Genomic DNA, 20,911 nt, shown 5'->3' on the forward strand with positions numbered 1-20,911 from the left:
CTGGTGTTCATGAGAAACATATTATCATTATTTTTTTGCCTGTGTGATAGAGACAGAGAGAGGGACAGATATAGACAAAAAAAGAGAGATGAGAATCATCAATTCTTTATTACAGCACCTTAGTTGTTTCTTGATTGCTTGCTCATATCTGCCTTGACCAGGGGGCTACAAAATAATGACTGACCTCTTGCTCAAGCCAGTGATCTTAGGTTTCAAGCCAGCAACCATGGTGTCATGTCTGTGATCCCACACTCAAGCCAGAAACTTCGTGCTCAAACTGGTGAGCCCGCATTAAAGCCAGTGACCACAGGGCCTCAAGCCAGGTCCTCCACATGCCAGTTTGATGTGCTATCCACTGCACACTGCTACCACCTGGTCAGGCTGAGCATATGCTTTTAATATAATTCCATCTGGAGAATGCTTAGGGTTCTAGAAATAACTTTAGATTGTAAAAAATAAATCACAACAGCAAGGTTTTGGTAAGTTAGGATGAGAACTTATCTAAGGTGATACATGGTAAAAGCCCCGAAGTGTGAGAAATTCTGTTGCTCACAGTGTTGTTGAGAAAGGTTAGCATAATGTGTAAAGCTTCCCATATTCTTTATGTCTGTTTCTTTTCTATCCAGTATTGTCAGATATTGAATAAGACATATAAAAGGACAAAGATTGTCTAACAGAAATTGAATTTTAAGGCTTAATTTTCTGATCTTCAATGAGGTTGAACAAAGTTTAAAAGTTTTGTTAAATTACTGACATTTTTACTGTTCATATCCATCCTTAATTCTGCAATGTTCATCAAGTTTACAGTGCAGATAAAGGGCTTTGTGACATACTTTACAATTACAAGGTGTCTCTCTGGTATGTAGCTTATTGCTCAGAAAGAGAAGTCATTTCAGGTTTTGTCACAACCTTGATATCTGTAAGGCTTCTCTTGAGAATAAATGTTTGAATGTTAAAATTCCCCTACCAGCCCTGGCCGGTTGGCTCAGTGGTAGAGTGTTGGCCTGGCATGCGGAAGTCCCGGGTTCGATTCCCGGCCAGGGCACACAGGAGAAGCACCCATCTGCTTCTCCATCCCCTCTCTTCCCCTCCCGCAGCTGAGGCTCCATTGGAGCAAAGATGGCCCAGGCACTGGGGATGGCTCCATGGCCTCTGCCTCAGGCACTAGAGTGGCTCTGGTCGCAACAGAGCAGTGCCCCAGATGGGCAGAGCATCGCCCCCTGGTGGGCGTGCCAGGTGGGTCCCGGTCAGGTGCATGCAGGAGTCTGTCTGACTGCCTCCGTTTCCAGCTTCAGAAAAATACAAAACAAAAAAATTCCCCTACCAAACAAAAACCTTATTACACTCCCTAGAAATGTAATATTTCTGTCCAGTATGAAATTTCTGTTTTTGAGTAAGGGTTCAGGATTGGTGAAAGGCTGTGGCACATTGTCTACATTGATAGCGCTTCTGTGCATTATGAAGTCTCTGATGTTCATTAAAAACTGAGAAATGGCCTGACCTGTGGTGGCGCAGTGGATAAAGCATCGACCTGGAAATGCTGAGGTCGCCGGTTCGAAACCCTGGGCTTGCCTGGTCAAGGCACATATGGGAGTTGATGCTTCCAGCTCCTCCCCCCTTCTCTCTTTCTGTTTCTCTCTCTCCCTCTCTCTCTCCTCTCTAAAAATGAATAAATAAAATTAAAAAATAAATAAAATGTGATTTGATATTTAAAAAAAAACAAACTGAGAAATGGCCAAAGGCTCTTCCATATCCCCTACATTTAAAAGGCTTCTCACCAGTATGAAGTCTCTGATGTTCAGGAAGGTTGGAGGAAAACCTTTAGTCTTTACCACTTTCTCCACATTTAAACAGTTTCTGACCAGTATGAACCCTATGTGGATTAAGATTTGATGATCTTCAAAAGGTTTTGCCACATTCTCTAAATTTTTATGATTTCTCTCTTGAGTGAATTCTTTGATGTATAGTAAGGTGTGACTTCCGGATAAAGTTTTTGTCACATTTTAAACATTTATGACGCCTCTCTCCAGTATGAATTTTCTGATGGTTTATAAGACTTGATGAACTTCTAAAGGTTTTGCCGCATTGTCTGCATTTGTATGGTTTCTCTCCCGTGTGAATTCTCTGATGGGCGGCAAGAGTTGAAGATTGTCTAAAGGTTTTGCCACATTCTGTACATTTGTATGGTTTCTCTACCAAGTGAATTCTTTGATGTACAGTAAGGTATGAGTTCAGGATAAAGGTTTTGCCACATTCTAAACATTTATAAGACCTCTCTCCAGTATGAAGTTTCTGATGTTTTCTAAGATTTGATGAACTATTAAAGGCTTTGCCACATTGTTTGCATTTGAATGGTTTCTCCCCCGTGTGAATTCTTTGATGTGCAGTAAGGTGTGAGTTCTGGATAAAGGTTTTGCCACATTCTAAACATTTATAAGGTCTCTCTCCAGTGTGAATTCTCCGATGGTTAGTAAGAGTTGTAAGATCACTAAAGACATTGCCACATTCTTTACATTTGTACGGTTTCTCTCCTGTGTGAGTTCTTTGATGTCTAGTAAGAGTTGAGGGTTGGGTAAAGGCTTTGCCACATTCTCTGCATTTAAATGGTTTCTCTTCCATGTGAATTCTTTGATGAGCAATAAGCTGTGACTTCCATATAAAGGTTTTGCCACATTCTAAATATTTATTGGATATCTCTTCAGCATGAGTTCTTTGATGTTTAGTACAAGGTGAGGAACAGCTAAAGGTTTTGCAATATTTTCTGCATTTGTATGGTTTCTCTCCAGTGTGAGTTCTTTGATGTACAGTAAGACTGGAGGATTGAGTAAAAGCTTTGCCACATTGTCGGCATTTGTATGGTTTCTCTCCTGTGTGAATTCTTTGATGTACATTAAGAGTTGAGAAATAGCTAAAGCTTTTGCCACACTGTGTGCATTTGTATGGTTTCTCTCCTGTGTGAGTTACTTTATGTCTAATAAGAGCTGAGGAAAAGCTAAAGGCTTTGCCGCAATGTATACATTTGTGTGTTCGCTCTTTGGTGTGAATATCTCTCTCATGTAAATTAAGATATGAATGCCAATTAAATGTCTCTCCAGATTTTTCATATTTATCAAGTTTTTCTCCACTATGGACTTCCTTAAGTATATTTACATGGAATATTTCATTGGAAGTTCTGGTACATAAATTGTACGTATAAACTTCCTCCTCAGTATGAATATTCTCATTTTCAGTATGATCTGAAGATTGCTTAAAAGATTTGACCCTTTTACTTTGTTCCTTTGTTATCTCCACCACATGAATATCCTGATGAATATTAGAATGTGACACCAGGTCAAACACTTTTCCTTGTTCATAATGGTTCTCTGGAAAGAAAGTTTTCTCATGTTGATTATGGATTGTTGCTTCTTTAAAGTCTGTCCAATGTTCACTGAATTGGTAACATCTCTCTTCATTATGTGTACTCTGGTAATCATAAAAGATACATATGCTTTTAGTGAAAGTTATAATTTCATTTAATATGTACACTTATTCCCAAATATCTACTCTGTGATACCTATTAAACCATGTTGGCTCTACAAAATTTGCTTCAAAGTTAATGAATACTATAAATATTGAAATGAAAAACATTTGAAAAACAAATCCAATGATTATTTATTCCAAAGATTACATAATTTCTTAACTTTTCCAGATTACCTTCCAAAAATATGTAATAGTAAAGAGTAGTTTTTGATCGTCACTTTTTTTTTTATTTTAGTAGAAGAATAGGAGGCAGAGAGAGTCTCACATGCACCCTGACTAGAATCGACCTGGCAAGCCCACCAAGGGGTAATGTTCTGCCCATGTGTGATGTTTCTCAATTCTTCAGCAATGGAGCCACTTTTCTAGTTCCTGGACAAGAGACCACAGAGCCATCTGCAGTGCCCGAGGCCAACTCTTTAAGCAATACAGTCATGGCTGTGGGAGTGGAAGAGAGAAAAGCAGAAGCAACAGGGTGATGGGAAAATAAGCCAATGGTTAATTTTCCTGTAGTTCCTGATCCAGAATCAAACCTGGGACATCCACACTCTTGGTCACTCTACCACTGAGGAAACCGGCCAGAACCAATCTGCATTGTTAGAAACTACTGATAGGCAATGTAGCTGACTTAAAGAGGGAATTTAACAAATGTGTAATATTTTGACCTACTTAGAAAACAGTTAATCACAAATAACAGTCCCGATCTGCCCAGATAGCTCACTTGGTTGGAGCACCATCCCGAAGCACAGAGACTGCTGGTTTGATTCCCAGCCAGGGCATATACAGAAACAGATGTATTTTACTGACTCTTCAACCTTTTCCCTTCCTTTCTTTTGACATAATCAATGCAATAAGTTTTTTTTTAATGAAATTTTTTAAAGTGGCAAAGAGAGATAGGAACATTGAGCTGCTCTTGTATGAGCCTTGACTGGGGAATCAGACCAGCAATGTCCATGCTGTTGGACAACTCTGCAACTTACCGACCTATCCAGGCAGAACTCAGTTTTTTATTTTTAGAGAGACAGAGAGGGGCAGGGAGAGAGAAGGGGGCAAGAAGGGAAGCATTCATTTGTAGCCCCACCCTGTTGTCCATTTATTGACTGCTTCTCCTGTGTGCCCTTACCAGCGATTAAATCCACAACCTCGTTGTTTCTTTTTTTCTTTTTTGTATTTTTCTGAAGTTGGAAATGGGGAGGCAGTCAGACAGACTCCTGCATGCACCCGACCGGGATCCACCCAGCACGCCCACCAGGGGACGCTGCTCCGCCCATCTGGGGCGTCGCTCTGTTGCAACAAGAGCCATTCTAGTGCCTGTGGCAGAGGGCACAGAGCCATCCTCATTGCCCAGGCCAACTTTGCTCCAATGGAGCCTTGGCTGCGGGTGGGGAAGAGAGAGACAGAGAGGAAGGAGAGGGGGAGAGGTGGAGAAGCAGATGGGCGCTTCTCCAGTGTGCCCTAGCCAGGAATCGAACCCGAGACTCCTGCATGCCAGGCCGATGCTCTACCACTGAGCAAACCGGCCAGGGCCTCCACAACCTCATTGTTTCTATATGATGCTTTTAACCAACAGACTGCTTAACAGGTCAGAGTGCAATAAACACTTAAATAATTGATGATATTAATGGTCCCACCATGGCCAAAACCTTCCATTGGTTTCACTGTCATCCCAGTACACAAAGGTCTCAGGTTCAAAGACTGGTCAGGGCACATACAGGAAAAGATCAACGTTTCTGTCACAATTTCCCTCTCTATCCCATTCCTCTCTATACAGTGTGTCTGTAAAGTCATGGTGCACTTTTGACCAGTCACAGGAAAGCAACAAAAGATAGAAATGTGAAATCTGCACCAAATAAAAAGAAAACTTTCCCAGTTTCTTTAGGATGATGTGGCAGCATGTGCGCATGTGCAGATGATGATGTAACACCATGTATACAGCGGAGCAGCCCAGGGCCATGCCAGTCGAGATGTGGACGGTACAGAGGAAAGTTCAGTGTGTTCTGTGGCTCACTAAATTCAAATCTGTGACCAAAGTGCAACGTGAATATCGGCGCATTTATAATGAAGCGTCACCACATAGGAATAACATAACTCAGTGAGATAAGCAGTTGAAGGAAACCGGCAGTTTAGTGGAGAAACCCCATTCTGGTAAGCCATCAGTCAGTGACGAGTCTGTAGAGACTATATATATATATGGGATAGCTACCTAAAGAGCCCTAAAAAATCTGTGCATGAGCCCATATCGAACTGCACTGAATAGGTATGAAACTGGGAGAGTTTTCCTTTTATTTGGTGCAGATTTCACATTTCTTTCATCTTTTGTTGCTTTCCTGACCCGGTCAAAAGTGCACCATGACTTTACAGACACACTGTATATAAATATAACAACAAAAAATAATTGAGGCAGGTTAGTTCTGTCCATATTAATATCCTTTCTTGTCAGCACTCTTCCTTAATTTCTAAGGCTTTCATTAAGTTTACATTACCAAAATCATACCTTCAATAACTTACCAATAGTGTTTTAGAGAACAAATCTGTGCCTTGATTTTGTAACAAGCTCTGGTTGTCTCCAGATGGCATAGCTGAAAGATACAAAATAAATATTCAGTTATGACACAAGGTAAATGGTCATACCAGCAAGTACTGACAAAATTACATTTTAAGTATGCCAAAGGCAGGTTAAGAGTTCAAAGCAAGACCAAGAGAGGTAATAATGAAAAAAGTCACATCAGAAAAAAAAAAGTCACATTAGAGAAAAATAAAAACTTATATCCATTATAAAAAATATCTGCTGAAACACCAAATTATGGTAAGAACATTCCCAATTACAAGTTTCTTCTCAAGAAACACAGAAATGGCAGTGCTGTATGCTCAATGAACTGGATGTTTCACTGCTTCCTGAAAGACCATTTCTGTTTTGCATGACAGAGTGCCAAGAGAATGGCAGTACATGGTGAATATACTGTAAAGACCAATTTTTAAAAAGTAAATGGTCAAGCACACAGAGACTGCATTACTGAAGAGAGATTAATAACAGAAAGAGCATGACCATGATGATGCAATGGGTAGTGTCAACCTGGGATACTGAGGTACCCATCTCAATCCCTGAGCTCTCTGTGCTGAATGTGACTTCATGTACTTTGAGTGTAGGCTCAAAAGTTAAAGAGCACGGATAGCAGGTCTGACCATGTGGTGGCACAAATAATAGAGCATCTGCCGAAATGTTGAGGATCCAGGTCCAAGATCCCAAGGTCGCTGGCTAAAGCACAGGCATACCAGTTTAACAGTGAAGTCTCTGGCTGGAGCACTAGGGTTGGTGGCTTCATGCCCAAAATTGCTAACTTGAGCAAGAAGTCATTGTCTCTGGTGAAGCTCCCCATCAAGGCACATATAAGAAAAAGTCAATGAACTAAGGTTCTCCAAATATGACATGATGCTTTTCATCTCTGCCCCTTTCTGACTTTATCTCTCTCTCACTCACTGAAAAAAACAAAGAAAAAATTTTTAAAAAAACACAAAAGGAAAAAATAATATCAAGTTCGCCAGCTTGAGCATGGGATCGTCATGATTCCATGGTTACTAACTTGATCCCAAGGTCCTGGCTTGAGCAAGGCATCACTGCCTCAGCTGAAGACATGCAGTTAAGGCACATATAAAAAGTAGTCACTGACAACTAAACTAAAGTGACTCAATCATGAGTTGATGCTTGTGATCCCCTTGCTTTCTCTCACAGTTAAAAAGAAATGTATAGGGGGAGTCATCTTAAAATGAAGAAAAAAGAATCAGGGTCATTGTAAACAAAAAAAATCAACAATGTGAATATAAATGTTAAGAAATAAAATAATGATAAAAGCAAATGAAACTATAGTATTTGCAGAAGCATGGACACACATAGAAGGTATTGTGCAAAGTGAAATAAGTCTGGCAGAGAAACACATGTACCATATGTCAATAATATTTGGAATCTACAGAATATAAATAAATAAACAACCAGAAACAGACTCACGGGTACAGTGAACAGACTGATGACTGCCAGAGGGCAGGGGAGTTGGGAGACTGAGACAAAAAGTTAAAGCACTTGAAAAGAACACAGTGGTAGTTACAGAACGGTCATGGGATGTAAAGTGCAGCATGAGGTATAGAGTAAATAATACTGTATTAACTATGCTGGGTCTTGAAAATATCATGGGGAATAATTTTAAATTTTGTACAGCATATTAAGGTCTAGCCCCTATCCTGTACATTTGAAAGTAGTTGAAATTAATCTGCAGAATTTGAAAACTACATAATCATTCCAGTGATCAAAAATTCTTCTATATTAACTATAAATTATAACTGAGTGTACCCTCAAAAAGCAAAAAGTTTGCATCATGACATTATACAGTAGAAAATTCCTTAGACAATGCATTTCAATCATTCAAAAATAACTGACAAGTGTAATTGTAATAAGGATATTCAAATGACATGAGAAATTTTTTCTGGTATACTGTATTTCACATAATCTTATAAAAATAAGGTGTAATCCACCTCAAAAAAAATAACATTTCAAAATTAAAAAAGCATTACAAAGTTGTAAAATTCAAACAGACTGTTGGTCAAAATAAGTTTATAAATATTATATATATATATATATTTGCTTGCTTATAGTTTGCATTGGGTGTGGGAGACAGGCTGTAAGCCAGCAAAGACATTATAACCTAAGGCTTAGTTTTAAGACTAGGCTTTTCCCCACACCCTTAACTGTTGGATGATATGGGGTGATGCACTCTCATGAGGAATCCCATTTATGCCTCAGATAAGTGACTTTGTATCAGAGACTTCCTTATTTGTATATTGGATTAAAGGTTTTTTATTTCTACACTATAAAATGGGGCAGAGGAGCTCATGCAGGAAGAGAGCAGAGAAAGGCCATGTGGAGGAGAGGATAAGCAGCCAAGATGGTAGAGTGCTGAGGGAGAAGCCAGTTTGTGCAGAGAGAAGGAGATGGGGATCAGAGGTGAATAAGGCTGGTGAAGTTAGAAACCTTTGACTCTAGGAAACTCGGAAAAGTCAGTGGCTTTGGGAGGCCTGAATGGAAAAGGAAGTGTTCTCCCACTCCCACTGTGTATTTCTTGCCCGCTGGGTGCAACCTAGGATTAAAGGTAATGGTCCACCAGTTCTTGGCTCCGTTGTTTCATTACTGTCTGTCCGAATCAAATGTGAACCTGCACTGGCCAGGCAGCTATGATGGTGCCCACAGGTACTGGTTTTACATTTGGTGTAGTCTGTGACAGTTCGGTATGGAGTCACCACCACCTTTGAGCAGTGGAGTAGAGGACTGGCTACTGTTATGGTTACCCATGGCTGTCCTTTTGGGGACCGTAAGCTGGCTGAGTTTTACAGCCATGCGTGAGGAAACCAAGAACTCTGTGGAAGAGGCTGACTGGGACCTGCAAACATAAGCAGCAGAAGGAGCTGGAGCAAACACAGGAGGAGGCTGACCTGGTTCACAAGATTCACTTGGACGTTGCCCTGGATGTTGTGAAGAGCCAGCAGCGGCAGGAGGCCGGGGCTGGAGCTGCAAGGCCCGCAGCGCAGAAGGTAGCAGCGGCCCGGAGCTCAAGCCTGGCTGCGTGAGCTGGTGTTTTCAGTTCCTCTTTGGAGGATAAGAATTGGGCTGGAGTTGCAATCCAAAGTCTCCAGAAGGTGAGAGCCCAACAGCAAGGAGTACCTACTACACCCCTGGTAGGTCTGTGATTTTGGGACATAGGGGTGGCTGCCATTATGGTCTCTGGAGCAGAGATGGAAATGCTGACTGCCATTGCCATGTGTTCCTCCCTGGACAATGTAAGACCTGCCAGGACGGCAGGGATTAGGGGGGTGGCTAAGACCCCATATGCGTGGACTGATTTCCTGGACTATGACCAGATTGAGCACTGGCTCCTTTGTTGGATGGACTTACGGATTTTGGACAGTGTGAAATACCCTGATGGGGGTGGGGGTGGCTTTGCTGGAAGCACTCCCCTGCCCTGGGAAGCTTTCTCCATGGCTAGAAAGAAGTCAGAGGACATTTGGTGCTTTTGGCAAAGTGCTCAGAGACTGATGAAGTGTATCTTTGTATTTGTTGAAATTGTATGATTTGTCATGTTTTTGTAATTTGTGTAATATGCCTAATTTCCTTGTGCAGAAATACCTGCTTTAGATGTGAAGCCAGCAAAAGGGGTGGAATGTTGGTCAAATAAGTTTGTAAATATGATATATATGTTTGCTCACTTATAGTTTGCATTGGGTGTGGGAGACAGGCTGTAAGCCAGCAAAGACATTATAAACTAAGGCTTAGTTTTAAGACTAGGCTTTTCCCCACACCCTTGACTGTTGGATGATATGGGGTGGTTCACTCTTATGAGGAATCCCATTTATGCCTCAGATAAGTGACTTTGTATCAGAGACTTCCTTATTTGTTTTTGTTTGTTTGTTTGTTTTTGCATTTTTCTGAAGCTGGAAATGGGGAGGCAGTCACACACTCCCGCATGCGCCTGACCAGGATCCACCCGGCACACCCACCAGGGGCGATGCTCTGCCCACCCAGGGCGTCGCTCTGTCGCAACCAGAGCCACTCTAGCAGAGGCCAAGGAGCCATCCCCAGCACCTGGGCCATCTTTTGCTCCAATGGAGCCTTGGCTGTGGGAGGGGAAGAGAGAGACAGAGAGGAAGGAGAGGGGGAGGCGTGGAGAAGCAGATGGGCGCCTCTCCTGTGTGCCCTGGCCGGGAATCGAACCCGGGACTTCCGCACGCCAGGCCGATGCTCTACCACTGAGCCAACCGGCCAGGGCTGAGACTTCCTTATTTGTATATTGGATTAAAGGTTTTTTATTTCTATACTATAAAATGGGGCAGAGGAGCCCATGCTAGAGAGAGCAGAGAAAGGCCACATGGAGGAGGAGAAGCAGCCAAGATGGTGGAGTTCTGAGGGAGAAGCCAGTTGTGCAGTACTTGCAGAGAGAAGATGGGGAACAGAAGTGAATAAGGCTGGTGAGGTTAGAAACCTTTGACTCTAGGAAACTCAGATAAGTCAGTGGTTTTGGGAGCCCTGAATGGAAAGGGAAGTGTTTTTCCACTGTGTGTATTTCTTGCCCACCAGGTGCAAGTTAGGATTAAAACTAATGGCCAACCAGTTCTTGGCTCCATTGTTTCATTTTTTTAGAGAGGAGAGGGAGGGAGGGAGGGAGGGAGGGAGGGAGGGAGGGAGGGAGAGAGAGAGAGAGAGAGAGAGAGAGAAGGGGGGAGGAGCTGGAAGCATCAACTCCCATATGTGCCTTGACCAGGCAAGCCCAGGGTTTCAAACCGGCGACCTCAGCATTTCCAGGTCGACACTTTATCCACGGAGCCACCACAGGTCAGGTGGTTCCATTGTTTCATTACTGTCTGTCTGAATCAAATGCAAACCTGCACTGGCCAGGCAGCTATGATGGTGGCCATGGCTATTTGCCATACACAGACTAATGTGTAAACATTTAAGATTAAGCACACCATAAGAAAAAAACATTTAGACAAAGCAAATAAAAATGCTTATCATTGCTTTTGCCTAAAATAAACTTTAATTAAGGGACAAAGCCACTTCCTAAATAGGAAGTGCCCCATAATGCAGTATCCCACTTCTTAAAGGAGAACACTTTTATCCCACTCCTTATCCCACCACTCAAGGAGAACAATTCTGCATGTTGTATCAGCCCTTGTGAATCCAAAAATGTTGCCATTGCATAACAAGTATATTCCAGGCTTTCGAGCGGGAATGGTAGGAAACTAAATGAAAACAGACAAAGAACTAAAGATATATATATAAGATGCATTTTAGTAGGAAGCCACAGCTTCTTGCCAGCAGTAAAATTACCACCCTAGTCCAGCAGCAAAAACATGGCCACTGCCCTAGCCGCATCCTTCTTTATTATCCTGGGCAAGGTGGAAATCAGCAATTCAGTGATGTTTCCAAGGCAACCCAAGAACTCCACACATGTAGGAAACCCCCCACCATTACTTAACAAACATAAGGAAGTTACTTCCTTCCAGTCCTTCCAGGGAACATGGGGGGCAGGACAAGCAACACAGCCTTTTGCAACTTAGGTGAGGTGGGGGGATGGACAGACTATCAGCTCACAGTACCTCTGTCCCCCAGTCTCCAAATTGCAAAATACCCTGTTTCTTTTTCAGTCCCCAACACAAAAGCACAAATATGACAAAGATTTCATCAAAAGTGAAAAAAAAAGACACACTCCTCAGCAGCTCTCAACTGCACACGAAAGAATTACAGAATGACAGTGATGATGAAATCAGGTAACAGTGGATACTTTCCTACCTGCTGGGCAATACTCCAAGGTCACCTATTGTTGTAAGGTACCAAAAAGCTGCAATATTAATATTCTAGGAGAAAAGGTCAGGCTTTCCTGTCCCGTCCTTCCCTTAGGGAGGGGAGAGAGAAGAATGTAGAAGTTTCCGGCTTCAAGAAAATGGGTCATTTAGTTTTAAATCTAAAATAAAGGTTAACCGAGAAACTTCTTCCCTGTCAAAGGGAAACAGAATTTAAATATCTCCCTAAATTGATTGTTGTTCCTCCCCCTTCCTGGAATCCTGAGAGTAACATTCCTCTAGGCAAAAAAGGGAAGAGGAAACCTAAAAGATTTGTAAACATGTTTGATTGTGTTACCTTAAAAGTCTCTCTCTCTCTTTTTTTTTTTTAACACAGAGGGAGAGTCAGAGAGGGACAGACAGGAACAGAGAGATGAGAAGCATCAATCATCAGTTGATTGCTTTCTCACATGTGCCTTGACTGCAGGCCTTCAGCAGACCAAGTAACCCCTTGCTCAAGGCAGCGACCTTGGGTCCAAGCTGGTGTGCTTTGCTCAAACCAGATGAGCCTGTGTTCAAGCTGGCAACCTCAGGGTCTCAAACCTGGGTCCTTCTGCATCCTAGTCCGATGCTCTATCCATTGCACCACTGCCAGGTTAGGCGTTACCTTGAAAGTCTTAATGTTTCTGTGTATCCCCTAAACAAATATTGTAAGCTAGTGCCATGATGTCATGCTCTCCCCCACCCATGTGTAATCAAGGGCATATAAACAGCCCCTGAAATGTTTGGGGAGCACATGATTTGGGTTTCCAGACTGCTCATGTCGACTGTATGTGACCGGTATTTTTAATAAATCTCCTCCTTTAATAAAACTCTTCAAAATTCACTTGAACTAATCCACAGGCTTACTTAATTTTATCCAAAATATTTTGAACTTCGTGGATTAGTCTGCGGGCCACACAAAATTGTTCAGCGGGCCACATGCGGCCCGCGAGTTTGAGACCCCTGCTTTAGGGAGATGCTTTGTGTTGTAATGAAATCATTGAGTGTATATTATGTAGGGTCTTGTGTGACTCATCCATAGAATTAGAAATGATAAATCTGGCCTGACCAGGCAATGGCACAGTGCATAGAATGTAGAACGGTGATACAGAGTATCCATGTTTGAACCCCCAAGGTCACCAGCTTGAGTGTGGGCTCACCAGCTTAAGCTGGCTTGAGCATGAAATTATAGACATGACTCCATGGTCGCTGGCCTGAGCAAGGGGTCTTTCACTGTGCTGTATCCCCACATCAAGGCACATTAAAAAACCAATCAATGAACAAGTATGTTGCTGCAGAAAAGTACTAATGCTTCTTATCATTTTTTCTTTAGGTAAGTAGGTAGGTAGGAAAGAAGGAAGGAAGGAAGGAAGGAAGGAAGGAAACAAGGAAGGAAACATCTGAAAACATAGCGTCAGTCCGCAGGATTCCTGAAACTTCTGCAACCAATTTGAGGATCTCAACCACTTTCATTAAAAACTCCAAATGAGAGAAAAAATGGCTCATCATGTAATTCCTCAGGTATGTGCACATTTTTTCCGTGGTGCCCAAAGCTTTGGAAGAGGACTCATCATGGCAGCTCTCAGTCCAAGGTTTAGACTTGGCCCTCCTGCTAATGTGATGACAGAGGTCACTAGAGCAAAAGCAGAGTCCTGAGAGGATGTCGGAACACAGGACGTGTTGGAGACAAGCTGTCCCTCTATGACAACAGGGATACACCTGGGCCTCTCACAGCCCTTTCCACTGCAGCAGCTTCCCAACCACACTTGAAAGTCTGGCCTCCTCTGTGACCTTTAGATCTCTTCCCTGCCTCATCTGCTTCCTCATCCCACCTACTGGGGTGGAAGGACAGTGTTATTTTCCTTCCCAGCTCCAATTTCTAATTCATTTTGTGCCCAGGTGAGAAGACATGGTACAATATTACAATGTTCTAGAGAATAACTTTCCAAAATACTGTTTTGTGATAGCACCTTAATCATTCTAGACAACATATAAGTTTTCATACACTGAGTTCTAATTAATGTACATCATGAAGACTTTGTTTCTACACCAGCAAAACCCATATTTGTTCCCTCACAGCAGAACTCTAAAATCTACCCTGCAAGGCAGAAGCTCCCACGTGATGTTCCCCCTAATGAAGGAAACAAAACGCTGCAGGTAGAGAATAAACTCAGGAAGGAAGTCATCCTCACCCAGGGAGACCAGGTTCCTGTAGTTCTCCAACATCACATCCACGTACAGTTTCCGCTGAGCTGGGTCCAGGCATTCCCACTCCTCCTGAGAGAAATCTACAGCCACATCCCTGAAGGTCACATTCCTGAAGGTCAATGGTTTCTGGAAGAAAAGACACATTAACGAAAGTCCGCAATCTGAGTTCATAATTCCTTTTATCATGAAAACAGGGTTAGAAGAGTTTTTGTCCTGAGAGAAAATGATTCAGTAAGATCATTTTCGCCCAGCAATAGATATATTTCCTGAGTGTGTGTGAGAGAGAAAGGTCACAAAAACTGGTTTGAGAGAGATGAGGAGCATCAACTCAAGCTGTGTGACTTTAAGTTGTTCACTGAGTGCTTTCTGATATGTGTCTTGACCAGGAGGCTCTAGCTGAGTCAGTGACCTGTTGCTCAAGCCAGCAACATTTAGACTCATGCCAGCAACATGTCTATGACCCCACGCTCAAGCCAGTGATCTCAGAGCTTTGAATGTGGGTCGTCAGCCTGACCGGGCAGTGTGGCACAGTGGATAGAGCGTTGGACTGAAATGCGAAGGACCCAGGCTCGAGAACCCAAGGTTGCTGGCTTGAGCGTGGGCTCATCCGGTTTGAAGCAGAGCTCACCAGCTTGAGCCCAGAGTCGATGGTTTGAGCAAGGGGCTACACAGTCTGCTGTAGCCCCCCCCCCCTGGTCAGGGCACATATGGGTGAGCGATCAATGAACAAGTAAGGTGCTGCAACAAGGAATTGATGCTTCTCATCTCTCTCCCCTCCTGTCTGTCTGTCCCTCTCTCTCTCTGACTCTCTCTGTCTCTATCACAAACAACAACAACAAAAAAAGCTACTCATCTCAGTGTGAATTTAAATTAAACATTAAAAAAAAAAAAAGAATGAATGTGGGTCTTCAACATCCCGGTTCAGTGCCTTATCTACTGTGCCACTACCTGGGCAGGCAACAATACTCTTTTTCAAAAAATTTTTTGTCATCTTTTGTTTTCTTAATCTTTTATACAGCATTACTCCTTATTTTCTAATGCTGAGTAAGGAGGATTACACATGTCCATAAATGCACTACACACACTAGACTTTCAAAGAAGAGAGTTTTAAAACTAAGGCATCACCGTGACCTGGTACGTCAGTTGAATAGAACATCCTCCTGATATACCAATGTGGCAAGTTTGATTACTGGTCAAGGCACATACAAAATATCAACCAATTAATTAATAAATAAGCGAATCAGCAAGTTCATGGCTTCTCCTTCTCTCTCTGTAAAATTTATCAAAAGAATTAAGGTATCAACACAGGCATGTGCATTTGTCAGTGCTGTATTTGTATCGCTCATGATCAGTTGTGTGTATTTGTCAGGTGGAAAAGTCACGAGTTGTAAATATCACTACTTCTTCAATTTTGACATGGAAAACAGTGAACTGCTGTTTTTAAAAAATGCTGATTCTCACTCAGGAGTTCTGGGATGGGGCCTGTGTTTCCACACCTCTAACAAGCTCTCATTTTACCAGTGACACCAATGTTTCTAGTCCACGTGCCACACTCCTGAATAGCACAGAGAAAGAAAACAGAGGGAAAAATGCATACGTGAGTTTGAGCTGACATTTTAATGGAATTTCTACTTCTCAAAGAACAGCATGTATAGCAACCACAAATTTACTATATGTAACCTTAGAACAAGATACTTCTTCCTTTGCTGTGAGACTACTTTGTGAAACATACAGTGAAGGGTAGACCTTGAGTTTTACTTCAAACATAATCTACAATTTTTCAAAAAAAGTACAAACACTGGCCCATACTCATAAGAAACCTCATAAGCATCTATAGAAGTTTCTGTAACTGATAATAAAAACTTCTTAAGCAATTAGAAAAAACATCTCAAATAATGTTAACATGTTATGCACACAGACATAATAGGAGAACTGGGTACAATTTGAAAGTGATAGAGCCTGACCTTTGGTGGTGCAGTGAAAAAAGCATCAACCTGGAACAGTGAAGTCGCAGGTCTAAAACCCTGGGCTTCCCTAATCAAGGCACATACGGGAGCTAATGCTACACCGCCTTCTCTCTCCGTACTCTTTCTGTCTTGCTCTCTCTTTGCCCTTTAAAATGAATAAAAATCTGCCTGACCTGTGGTGGCGCAGTGGGTAAATCGTCGACCTGGGATGCTGAGGTTGCTGGTTCTAAACCCTGGGCTTGCCTGGTCAAGGCACATATGGGAGTTGATGCTTCCTGCTCCTCCCCACTTTCTCTCTCTCTCTCACTCTCTCTCCTCTCTAAAATGAATAAATTAAAAAAAATTTAAATAAAATGAATAAAAATCTTAAAAATAAAATACAATGATAGAAAATAACATGAAATATAGATTTTATGATTCTGTACTTTCATGAATCACTTGTGAATAAAACTCAATTCGTTTTTTGGAAACAGAGAGAAAGAAAGAGACAGAGAGCCAGAAAAAAAGAGAGATGAGAAACATCAGTTCTTTGTGGCATCTTAGTTGTTCCTTAATTGCTTCCTCTTAAGTGCGTTGACGAGGGTGGGAGAAAACTACAGCAGAGTGAGGGACCCCTTTGCTTACCCTTTAGAGCAAACCTTGGGATTCAAGCCAGAGAATTTTGCATTTAAGCAAGAGACCATGGGTTATGTCTATGATCCCACGCTCAAGACAGTGACTACAGGCCTGACCTGTGGTGGCGCAGTGGATAAAGCGTCAACCTGGAAACGCTGAGGTTGCCGGTTCAAAACCCTGGGCTTGCCTGGTCAAGGCACATATGGGAGTTGATGCTTCCTGCTCCTCCCCCCTTCTCTCTCTCTCTCTCTCTCTCTCTCCCCTCTCTATAATTAATAAAAAAAAAAAAAAAAAAAAAAAAAGACAGTGACTACATGGCTCGAGCTTGTGAGCCTGTGCTGAATTCAGTGACCTCAAGGTTTCAATCCTTGGTCCTCTGAGTCTCAGTTCAATGCTCTATCCACTGCACCACTGCCTGATCAGGCGATACTCATTTTTAATAAATATAGCAGCAAGAAGAAAATCCATAATACTAGAAAAAAATTTTAAGCAATTGATTTTTATACACATTCATGTAGAGCTATCTGCTCTGACATTGTAGGCATACAACATAAAGAAATTATCTGAAAATGATCATAAAAAAGAGGAATTTTTGCAAATGTCTATCCACATATAACCCCCACATTTTGTTTAATCCCTTAAAATAGGAAGACATTCTCAGCAATCTAGTGAGCAACTCTCTTCTATCTGCTCTTCTCTGTCAGACCTTCCCCAGTTTTTCGGACCCTTAGAAGGTGCATTTTCTGAATTGTGACGCACAGTGGAGACACTGCAGCCACATGAACCTAAACTCTACATTCCCTTCTTCACTGACACCCGAGCCTCTGACCCATCCTCATAAGGAAGTCGGACACAGTTACCCTCCCATGTTGCTGTCACAAAGGGGATATTTCTATTATTTGAAAGTGATTAGAGGATAATGGTGGCACGAGAGATACCCCTAATCTCTTCCTTTGAAATTTCAACAAATTGAACAGTTACAACACAGTGAAGTAACCCCAGCTGGGCTCACAGTGCACCTGAAAGATCCCCACACCGAATAAACTGAGTGAATGACACATTGAAAATGGAAATGGAAGATATAATGCCCTCAAGGTCAGCTCTGAAGAGGAGAGAAACCGGCCTAACCAAGTTTTTCTTTTCTTTTTCTTTGCTGCACTGTAGGAAGGAGAAAGGGCCATGCTGCCTGGGTCTTGTTTACTGTGAAATAGAGAGTCAAGTCCACAGTGCCTGAGCCTCCTTCAGATGGGAGAAGCAGAGAGGCTGAGGGGCGGAGGGTGAGGTGCTGAACTAAGGAGCGGGGACTGAGCACAGGGACCAGAACAAGGTTCCAGGGGTCTGCCTGCAGCCTACTCTCTGCACTGAGACAAAGTGCAGCGCCCCAGCCTCCCAGATGCCAACTTGCTCACCTTGCAGGTAGGAAGAGTGGCAGTGGCCGACCCCACAGCTAGCTCTCCAAAGCCACTCTCTCCCCTGAGAAACAGAGCTATTCCACATTGGGTCCCCTGAATTTTCACGAAGTTGGGAGGAGCACCCAGAGACCTCAAATCACCATTGCAAGAACCTTAAAGCCACCAAGCCACCAAGCCATACAGCTGAACCTGTAAACCCTCACTATACGCCACACCCACCACTGACTGCGGCCCTGCCTGCATCACTAACAGGAAGGTCACAGGAGTTCTTCCCAAGAATCTCAGAGCCAAAACTTGCAGCACAGAAATGCCTACTGGAAAAAACAGTAACCTCACAAACCTGATAATAAATTTTCCTTTTATTTCTTTTCCTCTTCTGTGGTTTTTCATTTTACTTATTATATATAAAATTTTTACATTTTTGATGACTTTCTTATCAGTTTTTATTTTTCATTTTTTAGTTGTTTCTTGTTAGAGTTCTTAAAAATACCACTCTCAAATGCCATCACAAAAGAAGAAATCAAATACCATGGACACACAAGAAAGAGACGTAATTTATATAGATAACAAACAATCTTCATAAAAACATCTCAACTACAAGTAAACCTTGGACATAAAAGAAAGCAAAGTTAAAACTGAAGTTATTAAAAAAAATCAATGAGTTGCCAAATATACTACTGAGTCATAAGACATGATATAGTGCCATTCCTGACAATATGGGTGGACTCTGAGAACATTATCAGCAAAAGGTAAGAACTGTTTCCACACATAGGTGGGACATAAAACGGAGGCTCAGGGACATCGAAAAAAGTGGTTACCAGGAAGAGGTAATGAGGGGAAGAACAATAAATGTAGGAGTGCAGGGAAAGGTATAAAAAGGAAGGACAAATACAAGGTGACAGAAAATGTTTTGACTCCAAGTGACGGGAATACAACATAATAGCATAAATGCTATGAAAGTGTCAACCTAACACCTATATACTCTTGTTAATCAATGTCACTCTGTTAAATTTAATTTTCTAAGTAATAAAAAAAAGTGTTAATTCACGGTAAGAATTGTTCATGCCCTCAGGGAGCCTGGATGGAGAGAAGGCACAGAAGGCTCTGGGAAAAATAAAAGAAGTATATAAGCTGCTGACCCTGACATTAAAAGAGCCTGGGTCCCGGCGGATGGTTCAATAGGTTAGAGCATGGTCTTGAAGTACAGAGGTTGCTGGTTTGATCTCTGGCCAAGGCACATATAGTAAGAGATCAACATTCTCGCCTCTCTCACTCTCTCCCTGCCTCTCTCTAAAATCAATAAAATAAACATTAAAAAAAAGAAAGAAAGAAAAAGAGAAATAGACTGACCGTGGTGGCACAGTCAATAAATCGTCAACCTGGGATGCTGAGGTTGCTGATTTGAAAACCAGGGCTTACCTAGTCGAGACACATATTCCCTACTACAAGCTGATGTTCTCCACTTCTTCCCCATTTCTCTACCTCCATCTTTCTACTATCTAAAGTAAATAAATAAATAGATAAATAAATAAATAAATATAACCAAATGGACACAACTTCACTAGGCAGGAACATCAGAAGTAGAGAATTAAAGGTTATGGGTCCTAAATCCACTAAAGTTCGGAGGAAAAGCAAACACAGCTTCTCAGCAGGACACATCGCTTACCCGAGAAGCAGCCATTCTGTCCTCGTCCAGCTCCTGCTTGTTTCTCAGGTGACAGTATGTTGAGGAGTCAAGTCTTCATTTGGAGAATGTGGCGCCACAGGTGTCCACACAGCCCCTCTATCCACTTCCACCACACTCACAGACACAAGAATCTGGAACTGCTGAAAAGGGCACACCCTTCTGTCCTTCCTCACTGGAGTCAGCCACAAGTGCTCCTGCAGGGAGACCACACTGTATTATTTTCCTGTCTTCACCTGTCTGTCCTCCCTCAGACGTCCACACATTCTCACAGCAATGAGAACGGGCGCTGCTCTCCTGAACGCCCAAACCCAACACAACACCCTGTCACCTCCCCTGACCATCCCTGCTCCCCACTCTCACTAATGCATCCCGGGCGCTCTCCTCTCTGGAGCATGTCTGTGCCTCCCCACTCACCCCTGCCTGTCTCTCTTCTAAGATTCAAGGGTTCCTCTTTTGCTTCTGAAACCTATTTTCTGAATCCACTTCTAGCTCTGTGACTTGTTTTTTGTGAATGTAAGGGGGACTGACAGGAAGAGAGAGATGAGGAGCATCAATTCTTCACTGTGGCTCTTTTGCTGTTCATTGATTGCTTTCTCATATGTGCCTTGATGGGGCAGGGGGGAGGCTACAAGCAGAGCGAGTGACCCTTTGCTCAAGACACAGACCATGGCCTCAAGTCAGCGACCTTGGCCTTCAAGGCAGTGATCTTTGTGCTCAAGCCATGACCAAGGGGTCATTTCTATGATCTCACACTCAAGCTGGTGACCTCAGGATTTCAAACATGAGTCCTCTGAATCCCAGTCCGACGTTTTATCCACTGTGACAACACCTGGTCAGGATACTTCTGTGAATTCTAAATAAAATTTATAGTATGAAAAACAAAAACAGAAAGCAAATGCTTCCAGGATTTTTCCTGCTAATCCCTGGCCTCATCCTGGAATCACCTAGAGCAGCTGATAAAAACAACAGTGCTACCTGACCTGTGGTGGCGCAGTGGACAAACTGTCAACCTGGAACACTGAAGTCACTGGTTCAAAACTCCAGGCTTACCTGATCAAGACACATATGGGAGTTGATGCTTCCCACTCCTCCCTTTCTTCTCTCTCTCTCTCTTGCCCTAGCTATGTTCTAAATTGAATAAATAA

General features: G+C 42.4%; 1 protein-coding gene across 4 annotated transcripts in view; it reads right to left on the reverse strand.

The window, feature by feature from the left end:
• Positions 1–219: 219 nt before the first annotated feature.
• Positions 220–20,911, reverse strand: part of LOC136331928 (zinc finger protein 420-like) — a 70,261-nt gene continuing 49,569 nt past the window's right edge. The window contains exons 2-6 of one of the 4 annotated variants that reach the window (XR_010730562.1): positions 19,746–19,960; positions 14,070–14,211; positions 6,025–6,095; positions 1,737–3,462; positions 220–1,496 (exon numbers count right to left, since the gene is read on the reverse strand). Coding sequence is in view for 3 of the 4 variants with exons in the window: in XM_066271095.1 (XP_066127192.1) it covers positions 1,930–3,462; positions 6,025–6,095; positions 14,070–14,211; positions 19,746–19,760 (1,761 nt within the window). In the remaining variant the exon portion in view is untranslated. Of the gene's footprint in view, positions 3,463–6,024; positions 6,096–14,069; positions 14,212–19,745; positions 19,961–20,911 lie in introns of all 4 variants that reach the window. The other 3 variants (XM_066271095.1, XM_066271096.1, XM_066271097.1) reach the window with 3 other exon arrangements.

This window comes from Saccopteryx bilineata, chromosome 3 (genome assembly GCF_036850765.1).
Source record: "Saccopteryx bilineata isolate mSacBil1 chromosome 3, mSacBil1_pri_phased_curated, whole genome shotgun sequence".
NCBI classification, from domain to species: Eukaryota; Metazoa; Chordata; class Mammalia; order Chiroptera; family Emballonuridae; genus Saccopteryx; species Saccopteryx bilineata.